At 53.2% G+C, this 14,114-nt stretch overlaps 5 protein-coding genes across 5 annotated transcripts; 2 read left to right on the forward strand and 3 right to left on the reverse strand.

The window, feature by feature from the left end:
• Positions 1-1,515: 1,515 nt before the first annotated feature.
• A1O3_04838 (uncharacterized protein) lies at positions 1,516-3,156 on the forward strand (the record flags this gene model as incomplete). The annotated part of the gene is made up of 1 exon (XM_007734966.1): positions 1,516-3,156. The coding sequence occupies one exon, from the start codon at positions 1,516-1,518 to the stop codon at positions 3,154-3,156; it is 1,641 nt and encodes a 546-aa protein (XP_007733156.1).
• A 756-nt stretch (positions 3,157-3,912) lies between these two features.
• Positions 3,913-5,338, reverse strand: A1O3_04839 (uncharacterized protein; the record flags this gene model as incomplete). The annotated part of the gene is made up of 3 exons (XM_007734967.1): positions 3,913-4,872; positions 4,930-5,071; positions 5,121-5,338. 3 exons carry the CDS (start codon positions 5,336-5,338, stop codon positions 3,913-3,915), a joined length of 1,320 nt encoding a protein of 439 aa, XP_007733157.1.
• Positions 5,339-5,776: 438 nt separating this feature from the next.
• Positions 5,777-7,631, reverse strand: A1O3_04840 (uncharacterized protein; the record flags this gene model as incomplete). Its single annotated transcript, XM_007734968.1, has 2 exons — positions 5,777-5,869; positions 5,919-7,631. 2 exons carry the CDS (start codon positions 7,629-7,631, stop codon positions 5,777-5,779), a joined length of 1,806 nt encoding a protein of 601 aa, XP_007733158.1.
• A 1,045-nt stretch (positions 7,632-8,676) lies between these two features.
• A1O3_04841 (uncharacterized protein) lies at positions 8,677-9,713 on the forward strand (the record flags this gene model as incomplete). Its single annotated transcript, XM_007734969.1, has 2 exons — positions 8,677-9,351; positions 9,405-9,713. The coding sequence occupies 2 exons, from the start codon at positions 8,677-8,679 to the stop codon at positions 9,711-9,713; spliced, it is 984 nt and encodes a 327-aa protein (XP_007733159.1).
• Positions 9,714-10,483: 770 nt separating this feature from the next.
• A1O3_04842 (DNA ligase 4) lies at positions 10,484-13,606 on the reverse strand (the record flags this gene model as incomplete). Its single annotated transcript, XM_007734970.1, has 1 exon — positions 10,484-13,606. One exon carries the CDS (start codon positions 13,604-13,606, stop codon positions 10,484-10,486), a length of 3,123 nt encoding a protein of 1,040 aa, XP_007733160.1.
• Between the last annotated feature and the right edge of the window lie 508 nt (positions 13,607-14,114).

Here is a 14,114-nt window from a genome sequence, read left to right on the forward strand (position 1 = left end):
TCTGCTTCCAGGCCCCTAACAGTGGGTACCTTTCGGAATAGGCTATTCGGTTGCTGGAAAGAGAAAGACTTAAGACTGTACGCCCTATGTTAGGGTTAAGGATCAGGCTTCAACTTATGGCTCGGCGTTGCAGCGACGGATATGCGTAGAGGCTAGGATAAAGCCAGCTTGCTCGAGAGTAGGAGTGCTTGACCATATGCCCACTACCACTACCTGCAGGTACTACAGGAGTTCTGCAAAGTAATGTCGTCCTCGCTAGAGGTCGACCTGATCGGTCCACCTCACTCATCAGCGTAGCATCGCATGGCATGGCATCGCAATAACAAATAACAATATCACACGAGGAGCTCGAATTTCTTGAACACTTGAGGTGTGTCGGACTATCATCCGCTGCCGCCCACGCGGCTATGATTTTTATTACTCGATAAGTATTACCCAATATTCGCCATTGGCAGCTTTCCCCCTCGCCCTGCTTGCTTTTCTGCGTGTCGCTTCTCTGCGTTGTTCCTGTTCCTGTTCTGGTACCTGAGTCCGTGGAGTGAGTATCCCGCTAGAAACCCTTCAGCCATCATCGCCAACCGATCGCGTCGTCGCACAGCATGGGTAGCTAAGAAGGGGATTTCATTTCCAGTCATCGCGGATCCGTGCGGGTGGCAGCAGGCAGGTATCCACGAGGAAGTGGAACGGAGAGGCCAGGCGCAACGCCAGATGTCGGGACTGCACACCGAAATCTCGGATATCTGAGGGTGGAGGCACTGGCAGCTGGCCAAACGAGCAAGCCAACCCGAGACGACAGAAGGAAATCAGCGCAAGTTCGTGGGGAGGATCGCAGTCGGACCACACTTTCCGGAGCGTACAACCGTAGTGGCCAACAGGGTGCGGCGTCGGTGCGATGGCTGCGTGAATCACCGTCATCGTCGTACAGGGGCCCTGGCAGCCCTGGCAGCCTCCGTCCGGCCCCTGCAGTGTCTCCCAGGCTCGCTCTCAGGTGCCTAAGCCTACTACTAGGTACGTACCTAAGGCCGTCCCACGCCCGCCTCGCCTGGACGGACGCACTCCGCGGCACAGTGCGCACTCTGACCTCACTAGCCCCTTCCCGCCACCCGCCAATCAGCCGGCCTCGATAGCCAACACTGGCCCCCTTATCTTCCTCTCTATGTGCACACGACCAACTCTCGCCCTGCGCTGCCTGATATCGTTGGTAGCATTATTACTACTCTCTACCCATACCCTCCACGCGAAGCGAAGCGAAGCGAACCCAACCCTTGCCGTGACACCGTCAGCTCGATCACTGGAACATTATGGCTGCTTAGCCATGCTGTCCTGCTCATATCTCCTGTCGCCTCTCTCTCTCACCTCATCACCACCGTCTCAATTGATCGATTCCACGCCGCAGCACACCTTCCGTCCGGTTATCGACTCGACGCTACTCTGGCATGACGCTGTAGCCCCCTCAAGTCGGCTTCTGCGAGGCTGAATGCCATACTCCTGCCCTGAGTTCGCAAACCCCCGATTATGATAGTCCCCCGTGTCTTTGCCCAGACTCAACTGGGGCAAAGACAACAATTCGACTTTAGTGAAAAGGACCCTCTCTCCAGAAGAAAGTTGGAAGACGTTCGCTCACCAGGGCGGTCCGCCCTCTCCCAAAGCCTTTCCAAACAGCCAGGCTCCTCCTCCTACAAGTCCTCTTCCGACCCTGTCCAGATCCCAACGCGTGCCGAGGGACAGCCTCTCACTCCAGCTCACCGGCAGGGGCCCTCGTCGCTGCAGACCTCAAGGGACAGCTCAAATGTCGCGTCCCAGCCCATACCAAAGAGAAATGAATCTGTCCAGGACATCCTTTCATCAACCACAATTCCCGTCCGGAGGAGACCCAGGCCGAGGCCAGGTCAACGGTTGCCCAAGGGTGACTATGTGGCGGATTTCAGCAAACTGCTCAGGGACGATGTGCAGCCGAGCAGGGATGCCAGTCCGTCAGGGAGCTGGACAAACCCACAATTTGAAGGATTGTTTGGCACCATTGACGGTCTGGTGGGAAGTCAAATGATTGTCGGCAGCGAAGGCTTTGACGCGGGAACCATGTCTAGCAGGTCTCTTTCCAGCGAATCAATGCCTTCTCTGCTTTCTCCAGACGACTACAGCACCACAGATACAGCCAGTGTGTCGCCAGCCACCGTCCGATCTCCCTGTGATCATCGGTGCCGTCAGATGGCGAGCTCAGAGGACTGCAGCAGCCATCACCCTCTGCTGTCTCTGGACGATGATGACGACAGCTACAGTGGTGCCACCACTCCCGAGCTAGCCATATCACCCCCAACGAGGCCGAAGCAGAGATCTGTGGCGGCAGGGAAAAGACCGACCTCGTTCAAGTCGAGTTTGACGGCCTCACTTAAGGCACTGAAATCCGCGGCGCAGACGGTTTCCAGCCTTGCAACTAATCCGCCCCTCGCACAGCCTGATGAATTCCTGTCGAGGTCCATTTTCGACTTCCAGCCTGCCTTGACTGACGACCGACGGCCACCGCCATCGGACGAACCCCCCTCAGCCGCCCTGCGCCGATATCTCAATCCGAATATTTTCGTCCCGCCTGAATCTCCGGCTCAGCTACATTTCTGGGTCGAAGAGAAGAGGAACCCGTCATCCTCCGAAGCGGACACGAGACCCAAATTGAAAATAAAACGAAAGTACCAGAACAAGAAACCTACACCGGTTGCCGATGAGCAGGGCAGAATCAAGGAGCCGAGGAGCAGCACCATTCAGCTGCCTCCAGTTGTTCCGCTAGCGACGTGTATTCCGTCGAGTATCCGCACGGCCAATGCTTCTAGTCCGCCTACCTGGCTTGAACCCGACGGGACGCCGAGTAACAAACACCGGGCAGCTCAAGCCCTCTGGGACGATGAGGCATCTAAGGCAGAAGGGCAGCCTCGACCACGTGAACCACGTGAGAATAGGGACTTCCTTCGTGTCTTTGTCTGCGAAATGAATATGCGGAAGTGCGGTAAATTGAGCAACGACGCTACCGGGCGTGCCAAGTTGTGGCTGCCGCCGGTGGACGAAGCCGACAAGAGCAATGACAGGTCCGACAGGGGACTGACCAAGACACGCAGGAAATGTGGGATTGAGCGGTGGGCCACTTGGTCAATCCAGGACTTGTAAACCTAGCAGCGAGATTTTGTCATGTCCCCGGCGGTTCGCGATTTGCGACGTGCCATTTTTGTTATTCTGTTCCTTTCCTATGCTGGGTTATCTTTTCCGGCTTCGACAATGATTTCATGCAGGCAAGCGAGGCAATTTGCAAAATCCAAGCGAGAGATATGATTTCTGACGGCCCTTCGCTCCCTCCAAAGCGGCAAACATGGACCGAGCACATCGTTCTACGCGGTCTTTAAGCACGATTGTGTGGCTCGGGGGCGGATGGGGTCGAGTGTACGATTACGATTGATGACGACGAGGGGAGTTTTTCTTTTTTTTTGTTTCTTTCGGCGATGTTTATATAGACGTCCGAGAGGGCGACAAGCGGGGGTTACCTTGGACACTGTGTCAAGCGGAGGCATGAGAATTAGAGCTTGAATCGGGGGTGGGCTGATGGCCGACGGGTAGGGTCGCACCGAAGTGTGGGATATATATCTACCTACACATATGAACATACAGAGTACCTCAATCTATTCTCTGTCTGTCAATTTTGCCGTCTGCCTATCTGAGTGTAGGTATATCATGCCCGAATCATGGTGTACCACGGCCACCACCCTCCGCTTTCCGCCTTAGCCCGCGCCAACCATGACAGTATCGAAATCTCCAGTCAAGCTCTCCAGCCAGACTCATGTCACCCTTCGTTTCGTGCACAAATTCCCGCTCCCTTCTGCGGCCTCAATGCTCATCGGCAGGGTTCTTTTTCGGGGGCCAAACTCAGACTCAGTTCCGGGACAACAGGTCATGTCCCGCGGTCAGCTTGGCCGGAATGACCAGGGCAGCGCCGACCAGACACACGACGCCGCTGAAGATGGAGACCTGGGTGTAGGCGTGGTAGTTCTTGACCATGGCGCCGCCGGCAGGCGGGCCGACGAGAGTGGCGAGTGCGGCAGCCCCCAGGCCCATGCCCAAGTAGGTGCCGATGTTCCGGGGGTCTTTTGGGACGGTGGCCAAGGCGACGACCTGGCCGGAGATGATGGCTCCGGAACAGAAGCCGAAGAGCACGGTATAGAGCAGGATGGCGGCGTTGGTGTGGCAGGCCTGCCAGCAGAGAGAGAGGATGCCGGTGCTGAGGCCGGCCAGGAACAGCATGTTGAGGCGGCCGAATCGGTCGGCGAGGAAGCCTGGAATGACGCGGCCGGGCAGCGAGGCCGAGTTGAGGATGGCGACCAGGTAGAAGGCCAATTCGGAGCTCATGCCGTGCGCGATGGCGTACGAAGGCAGGAAAAACATGGGAGGGAACAATCCCATGATAAGGAAGAAGGATGATCCCACCAGGCTGGTGTAGCGCAGTTCCTTGAAAGCCCGAGGCAGGAAGAAAGACGTGTTTCGAGGTGGAAGACGGGCCTTGATGAATAGGCAGGACGGCGCGAGCAGGGCCAAGACTATGAAGCCGACGATGCGGACGGACCAGCCGAAGCCCAGGTTGGGCTTGCGCAGCAGTTGGTTCAGAGCAATGGGAAAGACGACCCCCCCAAGGGAGGACCCTGCAATCCCGATGCCCATGGCGACCCCTCGGTGCTTGTGGAAGTATTGGCCCACGGCCGCGGCGGCGGGAGCAAAGGTCATTCCCAGCGAAATGCCGCCGAAAATGCCTTGCGCTAAGAGGAAGTGCCAGTACTTTGTGCAGATGCTGGTCATCATGATCGAAAAGACATAGAGCAGTGCAGGGATCCGCATGACCTGGCGGGTTCATCAGCATGGCATTTCAAGACCGGGGTGGAACCAGGCATGTCTAACCGTTGCACCATATCGATCGAACAATGGGCCGCCAAAAAGGCTTCCGGAAAACTGGAAGAATGCTTGCAGCGATCCGATCCAAGCAATCGTAGAAGGGCTGGTCGTCTTCAGTTGATGTTCCTGGTAGTAGGTCTGATAGACGCTTGAGGCCTGTTAGCATCGACTTTTGAAACTCATTCGAGAAGACACACCCAAACGAGTTGACATATCCCAAAGTGCAAAAGAGGACGGCAGAAGTGCCAATCGCAACGGCCCAAGCGGCAGCTCCTCCATCAGGGTAGTCGGTGGGCACTTGGAGATCACCTTTTTCCGCTCCAGCGGCGTCACCGAGGCTGCTGTTAGTGGCATGGCTTGTCGGTTGCATATCATCATGTAGAGCGGACTGTTGAGAGGAAATCGGCGCCGCCATATCTACGACGGTCGTTGTGGAGGCGAAAAAAGGGCCAAGAAGCAATTGGACATTGGTCTCTCAAGATTTGAAGAAGTCGCCTTTTCAACCAGCAGCGTCCTCGGCTCATAATATAGTTCTTGAAAGGACTAGTCACAGCACCGAGTCGTGCTCGGTGATTGTTTGGATTCTTCTAATGTCCGCTGAATCAGCATTGCCCCAGACAAAGAAGCCCACAAGGCTGCGACAAGGCTGTGAGAAGACAGCGCGGCTTGTTCGGCGATTCTCGGCCTTTTGACCAACTGGGCGTATCTCCGCTTATTCAGCATCTTACCCCCGTCTATACCGCGAACCCTCATTCATGATTACCTGAATGCTTTGTTTTCTGTTGTTTGCGCTTGACTTGCTGTGTAGGCCTTTCACAAAGCACAAACTGCTCGTGCGCCCATCAAATCTCGGTTATAGGCTCTCGGCCATCGGATCCATGATCGATGAAGGGAGCCACCAGTCCATGTTTTCAAAGTCATCAAGCCCCAGCCACCCATCAGAAGTCTGAAAATTGATTAGCTACTGCTCCATCAAACACAACAGCCTGACTCACCATTATATTGCCAGTCAACGGAGCATCCACTGTGTCACCTATCCCGAGCTGTAGCTGCGTCCCGGATTTGGGCGGACGAAGCTGCGGAGATAATCCTCCTATTTGCTCTCGCAGCACTTCATAGCAGATGGTGAGGCTCTTCTGGAGAGCCGCCAAGATGCTTTCTTCGACGGGGTTCCCACTGAGGAGTGCCTCAGCTTTCGCCAGGACGGCCGAGAATACCATGTGGCCTTTGACATCGGGTTGTCCGTGTCTGATTCGAACCAGGGCGAACTGCACATAGTCTTGGATGTATTTGCAGAGTCCATTTCTTCTGTCCAGCAATGTCGCATTTTTACTGAAGGATGCGGCGTCGGTTTCAATCTGGTCAAACAGCTCCTCCGCAATGAGGCTAGTGGTTGTTAGAGGGACCGCTCGGAAGAGACCTCCCCCCCAGATTCGAAGATGGGTGTATGCATCGCCCTGGGTTTGCGAAGAGTTGGAGGAGAGGAGTAAGGCTGAGTCTAAGCAGACTTTCCTAGAGTAATAGAAGGTCCGGTATGATTTGGCCTTGAGCGCGTAAGGCCAATGCAGAGCGAGAAGAAATTGATGCGTCATCAGCTCGACCAAGTTCACCTGGAAGTCGGTAGGACCAGACGATGATTTTTTAAAGGTCTGAAGAAGGGCAGAATTGGCGCTGCATTCTTTCAAGAGCTTCTCAGAGAGTTGTATCGCCTTGTCGTATGTTCCGGACTCGGGACGGAAATTGTTGACGAAAGCTGCGATTTCCAGTCGAAGGGGCAGCGACCTCACCAGCATTATTTGTAAAGAAGACTGTGTGAACTGATCGTGGGGTTTCACGGTGGAAAGAAACCCGTCGAGATCTTTCTGCTCCATGTCATCAGCGTTCAAAGGGGGCTTGCAATCATAGTCGTTGGCACTGATCATTGGGAGGCCGCCAGAGTCCATGCTAGTCTGAACAACTATTTCGAGCACTGTGGCCCAGAGCTTCCTTCTGTGCTGAATGTCCTGAGGGCATGGCTTTTGGAAGGTATATGACTCTGCATCGATGTGAAGGCCGATATGCATGGCAGCCCGAACAAGATATCCGGCGCTCAGCCAAAGCATATCCCCATCGACATCATATGCTAACCTTGCTAGAAGCAGAAGACATTGGATTTGCATTCCTTCAACAGTCAGGCACTGCTTGTCAAAGGGAGTGCTGAGCCAGGTCTGAGCAACATAGATCCACTGTAAAGCAGATGGCCGGAGTGTCGCCACCTCGGCCTGAGGCTGGAAGATTGTGCCAATAGCCATGACAAGCAACAGCTTTGTAACTAACGTATTGCTGGCGATCTTGGGATCAAGCCAATACCCTTCGTATTCTGATAAAAAGCTGGGGACGTGTAGAACTGGATATATGCACTCGAAGGTCTCCAAGTACGAATGTACGAGTTTGTCGGCCACCTCACGACCCGGAATGTAATCACTCAGGTCAGGAGCAACTTGTGGAAGTATCTTCTCGTCTGCCTTGATCGCCCGGCCGGCGGTCTTACATTTCTGGTGAAGATGGTGGATCTCCGAGATTGAATCAGCATCTTGTTGATAGCAAAGCTCAAAAATAACTTGAATTGAGGGGGAAATGCAACAATTCATCCAATGGCTCTGACCAAAGTACCGGCTCTTTGAAAAGACACCCTTCATAGGTCCACGAGAGCCACACGCAATGTTCATCGCCTCAGGTTGAAAACCTGCGGCTCCGGTGGGCCTCTGATCTTGTTCTGGGACTGTTTCAACAAGCTGTTGGGTTGTCTGCGTCGTTTCCGTGTTGGTCGGAGAGTTATCAACTGTATGGGATACCTGAGACCGAGAGTCTCGACGATCCGGAGAAGTTCCATGCTGGCTGAAGACAGCGGTTAGGTATTTGATACCAGAAGCCTTTGGACTTGCAGTGTAAGTGCATCCTATTCTAGACAGGGCGCAATGCTCGCAAGGCTGAGATCGGTCGCATCTACAAGATTGAGTCAGTCTCACGCCGGATGTGTGGAGGAGGAGGAGTTGAGCTGTTACTTACTTGATCTTCCGCTGACGGCATGACTCACACGACAGCGCTGGCCTCCTCCTCTTCCGTACTGCTGCATTGGACGCCATAGAAGTGGTCCGGCATAGAGTCAATTGTTGCGTCAAACGCCGGGGGGACGTTCAACAGTAACAGTAATGGAATGACCTGGATGGATAAGTCACAAACGGTCATAGTGCTGTCACTACAGTTCCTGGTTCCTTTGTTCCTTTGCCTAGGCCTTCCCTTGTCCGCCACTGCCGGAGAGGTGAAGTGCTGCGACATCCCTGTACTGTATCTCAACGGTCTTGGCATGCTCCCGAAGTTGCTTAGTAAGTAGCTTCATTCGGGCACGTGGTGGCACGTGCCGGTATACCTGTCTGCCATTTCAGACTACAATGATCGACCGTGGTGAGTCTGCGTACATTTTGTTAGTACTGGTCGACCGTACTATATCTCTTGGCAGGCATTTGATGATATTATATCACCGGACCATCTGTTACCGATCAAGATGTATGTTTTTATAAAGTTCTCTCTGAACGCGACCGGGTGATCCTTTGTATTGTAATCACCACAATGGACACAGAAGCTTTAGAGCTTTTCAAACACAAGATGGATGCACTACACGGTGAGAGTTGTACTTCTCGTTCCCTGGTTCGACCCTCTCAGCAAGGCACTACTCCTCCCTTTTCCCTAGAACGTGATGAGATCGGCGACATCATGCGTGAACTCGAGAATCGTCGCGCTGGACGAGTGGTCGCGCCTCAGCCTTGGCTGAAATTTCCCTTATCCCCAAGTGCCTTCCCAATCCTTCGGCAGAAGTTGAGCGGCAACTATTATTACTCGAAACAACGGTATAGTGAATATTCAGCTCTAAAACTAGCTCGGTTTTCGCTGACATCTGCGAATTATAGCTATGACTATTTTGGCTCGACCTCGAAATTCGTCCTAAGGAAGCCATCTCCTACTCACGGGACGTCTGCCGTCGGGGTTCTTCTTAACATCGAGCGCGAGCTCGACACGTTCCGCTCAGGAGATCTCGAAGTTGCCTCAAAATTTGCGCGAGAGATCGAACTCAGACTTAGTACTGATGTCGAATCCAATCTCGAAATGCTTCCTAGCAGCCACTCTCCTGATATATCATGGGGTCATCTCGACCATTCTTCCGGGTTCCCCGGTCTTATCGTCGAAATAGCATATTCACAAAAGCGCAAGGCGTTGAAAGATCTCGCATACGAGTACTTTTGTACCTCGCTAGGGAAAACCCGGATTATGATCGGTGTCGATATCGAATCCTCGGGAAAGAGCCGTAAGGCGACCTTGTTGATGTGGAAATCCTGGCTTGAGCACGATGCGACTGGAGCGCAAGTGAAATACGACTTGTGCGCAGAATCAGTAAGCGCGACCATATACCTTGATGTTGTGGTTCACCGACTGACACTGCTTAGGTATTTCGTAACGACGATGGCAGCCCTAATCTTGACTCCGGGATCGAGTTTAGTCTCCAAGAGATCGCCCCCGATGCCCCGTTCTCCGAGCAGGTCGCAAATTGCAAAGTCCGAATTGACGGCGCGAAACTCTACGAGCGCTTGTGTAATGCCGAGGAATTGGAAAAGGCCTGGAAGACAGAGGCGAAAGAGGCGAAAGAGGCACAAGAACGTCCAGAGTCTGCAATTAGGCTTCCGCAACATCTGGATCGGAGTCCTGAAGAGATGATGGAGAAGTATCCGGGTCTGGGGGTCAGATCTGTGCCATGATCCTGACTATCTGGCTGCTTGATCGATCTGCGGGCCTGTCGCCAGTCTAGCAGACAGACTTGATGACTAGGACGAAGCATGACATGGCGCATGAATGGCCTTGATTGATGGAGGCAGTCATGACCCTTGGAGATGGCAGTCAATCACAATGATGAGGATGACGATGACGATGACGATGACGGTGGCAATGATTCATGGCTTGATACCCTGGCCAGGATGGCCTATGCTGGAAGGCATTGAGGCAATGATAGACATGCTCGACTGAATGCAAAAAGTTTTTCTACTGATGGTGCTGAGAGTAATTCAATGGGGATGATTCTATCCAATCCATCCAATCACGGGTGGGTGGCACTCCGCCAATCAGGATGCCGGAATTGCGGCTCAGATGAGTGAATACTGTGATAATGGCATGTTCTTCGACCACCATTCCAGCTCTACCAGATGAATATCCTACTAATATGAGAGGATGGAATCTATATAGAGAGTAGCATTACCAGCCATGATTGTATAAATTATCTAGTACGGATATCGTTGTCGAGGATGGGAAGAAAAGGCTGTATATTCTACCTAAATCCGGGAGGGGTACGCAGTGAATTCTGACACCCACTATTAATATTACTAGGTCGTACCTGCTAGGAAGGCTGAACGCAGAGGAGAAGGTCAGCAGGGTACAGGTAAAGTAGTATTGGCGAGAGGATAGGGATATTCGATCTCGAAGCCTCTACTCTCTTCGACGCAAAAAATACCAGTCAAATCTGTCCGACTGGGGCTCATCTAGCAACATACGCCTCCTCGTCCACTCGCGTGCCCTCACGCCAGCACGCCTGCACCCACTCGACGCTCACGATATGTGGGATCCTCCGACTCTTCCAGCGTGCAACGGTCTTTCTGAGACCTGGCAGGTCTGATGTGGCGTGTGCGATTATGTGCGTGATTGTCTGTCTCTCCTTTTCGGGGAGTGCGGACAGCGAGGCTGAAGCAGGCCCAGATTTGGGAGGCAGGAGCACCTTTGCGCCGGCGAAGAGAGCCATGTTGCGGGTCGTTATGTCCGTGCTGTCAGTAGTATTTGGTGCCTCGTTCGAGTCTATCCCCGATACCGCGTCTGATCCATTCTGCTCCAACCCGGGCTGGTCGAAGAAGAATACCAGTCCATGAAACATATACCCCTTCATGTCGAGATAGTCTGGGAAAAGCTCTGCAAATCTGTCCTCGTCGTAACCTTGGTCATCATGAATATCGACCATTCTATCCATGCACTTGCTCAATTCGTCCACGCTGGTGTCCCTGGCATAACTGTCCCCATACTCATCTACATTATCGGCAAATCTGTCCCTCATATCTTCTGGTACAAAGAACAAGTGCCGATCCGGCTCCCAGGGGAGGACCATCTCCGGATATCCCCTGACAAAGTCCTTGTGGGCTTGGTCGATGCAGTCAAAAATCCAGAGCGGCTTCACAATCTCCTTTTCTCCACGCTTCTCGAGACTCGCCACTTTGACGGTCCGTCGGGCAGCGACGCAAATGGTGTCTGCGACCGCCGTATGCGTCTGGACAATCTTGCCGCCGTTGGCTTTGACCAGCGCCTCAAGTTCGAGCTTCGATTTCTTCGGCGCTGGCGATGTCGACTCGGTCATAATATAGAATGTCAGACCTTCAAAGACATTGCCTCGGGGACCGTCGGGTAGAGAAGCATTATTGATAGCTTTGGCGTTGTATCCGGCGACGGTGATGATTTTCTTGCGGGGTGGGGGCTTTCGCTGTTTCTTCTTCGCATCGTCCACTTCCATGGCTTTCTCTTGTGCCTTCTCGATATTGTCACGCAGGTCCATGAATTCTTCCAATGACAGAGCAGTCCGCCAGTCCTTATCCCTTCGAAGTCGTTTGAAACGTGGGAAGCGTAAAGTCATACCACAGCCATAGTCGTCACTCGCCGTCACTTGGGCTGCCTTGACTTCGACCACTAAAGAGTCTTGAGCTTTGATCCAGACATCGGGCTTCTCTTTCTGGATATTGTTTCCACCACCAAGATCGACATGCTGCGTCGGAGGCCGTTTCGGGTCCCAGTCGATCCATTTTCCATCGGTTTGGTGGCGAATGGTAGCATAGTCGTTGGCGGTCATGCCACCGCCGACCTTGAAAAAAGAGACGAACTTCGGTGACGGTTCCTCGCTGTCAGGCTCAGCCTGGCTGCGTGTGGGGGGTTGGCTCTGGCTCTGGCTCTGACCCTGACCTTTGTAGTTGGCTGGGGCGCGCAGGCCGCAAAGGAAACTTGACAAGTTCCCTCCTCGCCGGCCAGTGCCGTAAAAGGCACCTATGATCAGGCAATCAAACGACTCACCGTAGCCGGTCATGTACTCGGGCTTCACCTTTTGCCAATCACCATTACGGTCATCGAGACGGTATGCAGACCGGGGGCTTTTGAGCATCAACCCTTCCGATGCCTGGGCAATAACCTCGCGGAGGCAATTCTCCACGTCCTCCACCGTTCTTCCGACCTTGTATTCATGGAGTTCGAACCGCCGAGGGACCGATTTGATGCTAGCTTCCAAGGCCCTCCGGCGGTCTCTGAGCGTATACCGAGTCAGATTTTGATCGTTCAGGAGAAGAATGTCGAAAACGCGGAAGAGTGGTCTCTGCCCATTCGCGAACGGATTGCGTTGTTCCGCAAGAGCTGCCGTTTTCAAGCTCCCGAACGCCACGGGGGCATCCTGTTCGGGATCCCACGTAATCATTTCGCCATCCAGAATGATGTTTTCGATGTCCGGTCTGAAAGCGTCTTTGATGAACTGGGTAAGAGCTCCGTTCTTGTCGTAGAACTTACTGCCGTAAAGATACGTATAGTCCTTGGCCTTTCGAGACCAGAATTGAAAGCGTCTCTTTCCTGGTACGGATTCGTCGGTTTTCATGTGCAACTGCATACGCTCACCGTCCAGTTTCTCCTCGATCCAAAATTCGTCATCCTCTTCGGTCGGCCGCAGTCGCTGGACTATTTTTTGGAGTGATTCGTTGTTATGCTGGGCGAGCTGCGGCTGGAAGCACTGCATCAGTGTGACGCTCGTCTCGTCACCTTCGAGACGTATGCTTGGATCATACAGTTCCCAGCAGACTCGACGAAGGTTGCTGGAGACATTGAATAGGGTTTCGGCGTCTGGATGGAAGATGTGGAACAAGGTTCTCTCCGTCGCACCCACCTTCATTTGTCGCAAGACGATCCGTATCAGCCACATAAGCTCTTCCGCGTTCATGCGTTTGTAGAACTCTGTTAGGATGGGTAACTGATGTTCTTCCCTAGGTGCCGCGGACAATTTGTCCAAAAGCTCATTGACCTCTTCAATCTTCATATCCCCCGGTTGGACTCTCATGGGTCGTTTCGAAATTACCTCGTGACATCGTCCAGCAAAATCTCCAGCAGATTTGCCTTGGCCGGGGATTTTCCAGTGGAGGAGGTTGAAGCCATCCTCAGAATTCTTGTCAATCTTCAAGATTTTCACCAGGAGATTGCCTAGGATTTTCTCCTTCAAGCCGTAGACCCCGCGTTCTCGATCCTTGTCTGGAATGATGAGACGGAATGCAGGGTAGAAGTCGTTTCCCACATCTCTCCGCCATCGAGCGATGTAGCGCTCGATGATTGCTCGACGCCTCTCGGATGGCGAGGTCTTGGTCCGAGCATCTGGACCGAGTTTTCTTCGGTTGACCGCGGTGCCCACCGGCTTGTTTGTTCTGTTCTCAATCAGAGGATTGAACAGGTCTTGAAAGAGTGTGTGAAAGGGAAGAGTTGGAGAATGGTTTCTGGGCCGATTAGGGTATTCTTCGTCCAGCTGCCGTTCTGTCTCTGCGGGATCATATGGATCTCCATGTGCGGAGGCGGCGTCGATATCTTCATCATCAGACATGTTGACGGGGGTGAGCCAAGCGAGTGGTAGATTTGCATTAGCAAGGACGACTTCATGGCCTCTCGTGGTGAAGCTCCCTGTTTGGAAAGCCCAGGACCGATATGATCTCCCGGTTGCGGTGGTGAAGAGGTGCGGTGCACTGGTACGTGTCCACCAAGGTACTTTACGTCACGCTCACACTTTACTCCTACCTACCTAAGTACACGTGCCCCGCAATGGTCAACGCGCGATCATGTGACACCACCTTATCCAGACCTAAAGCGCAGTAGATGTCTGTACTCTTGACTTCGTAGTTTCGGATGACTGCGGCGCCTCAAGCTTCCCCTTTCAGGCTGACATCTGCAACTCTCCACTTCTCCTCCTGTGTAACACTTCATGATCATTCGTTTCCTCCATGCGTTAAACTTCCCGACGGTAATGGAAGCTGCTGTTTTGTTTCAACACCCTTACTAAACGCACCACATCTCATCACACTCGTTTCTGTCTGCTTTCGATGCTTGCGCATCCC

This window comes from Capronia epimyces (assembly GCF_000585565.1).
Source record: "Capronia epimyces CBS 606.96 chromosome Unknown aczIQ-supercont1.4, whole genome shotgun sequence".
NCBI classification, from domain to species: Eukaryota; Fungi; Ascomycota; class Eurotiomycetes; order Chaetothyriales; family Herpotrichiellaceae; genus Capronia; species Capronia epimyces.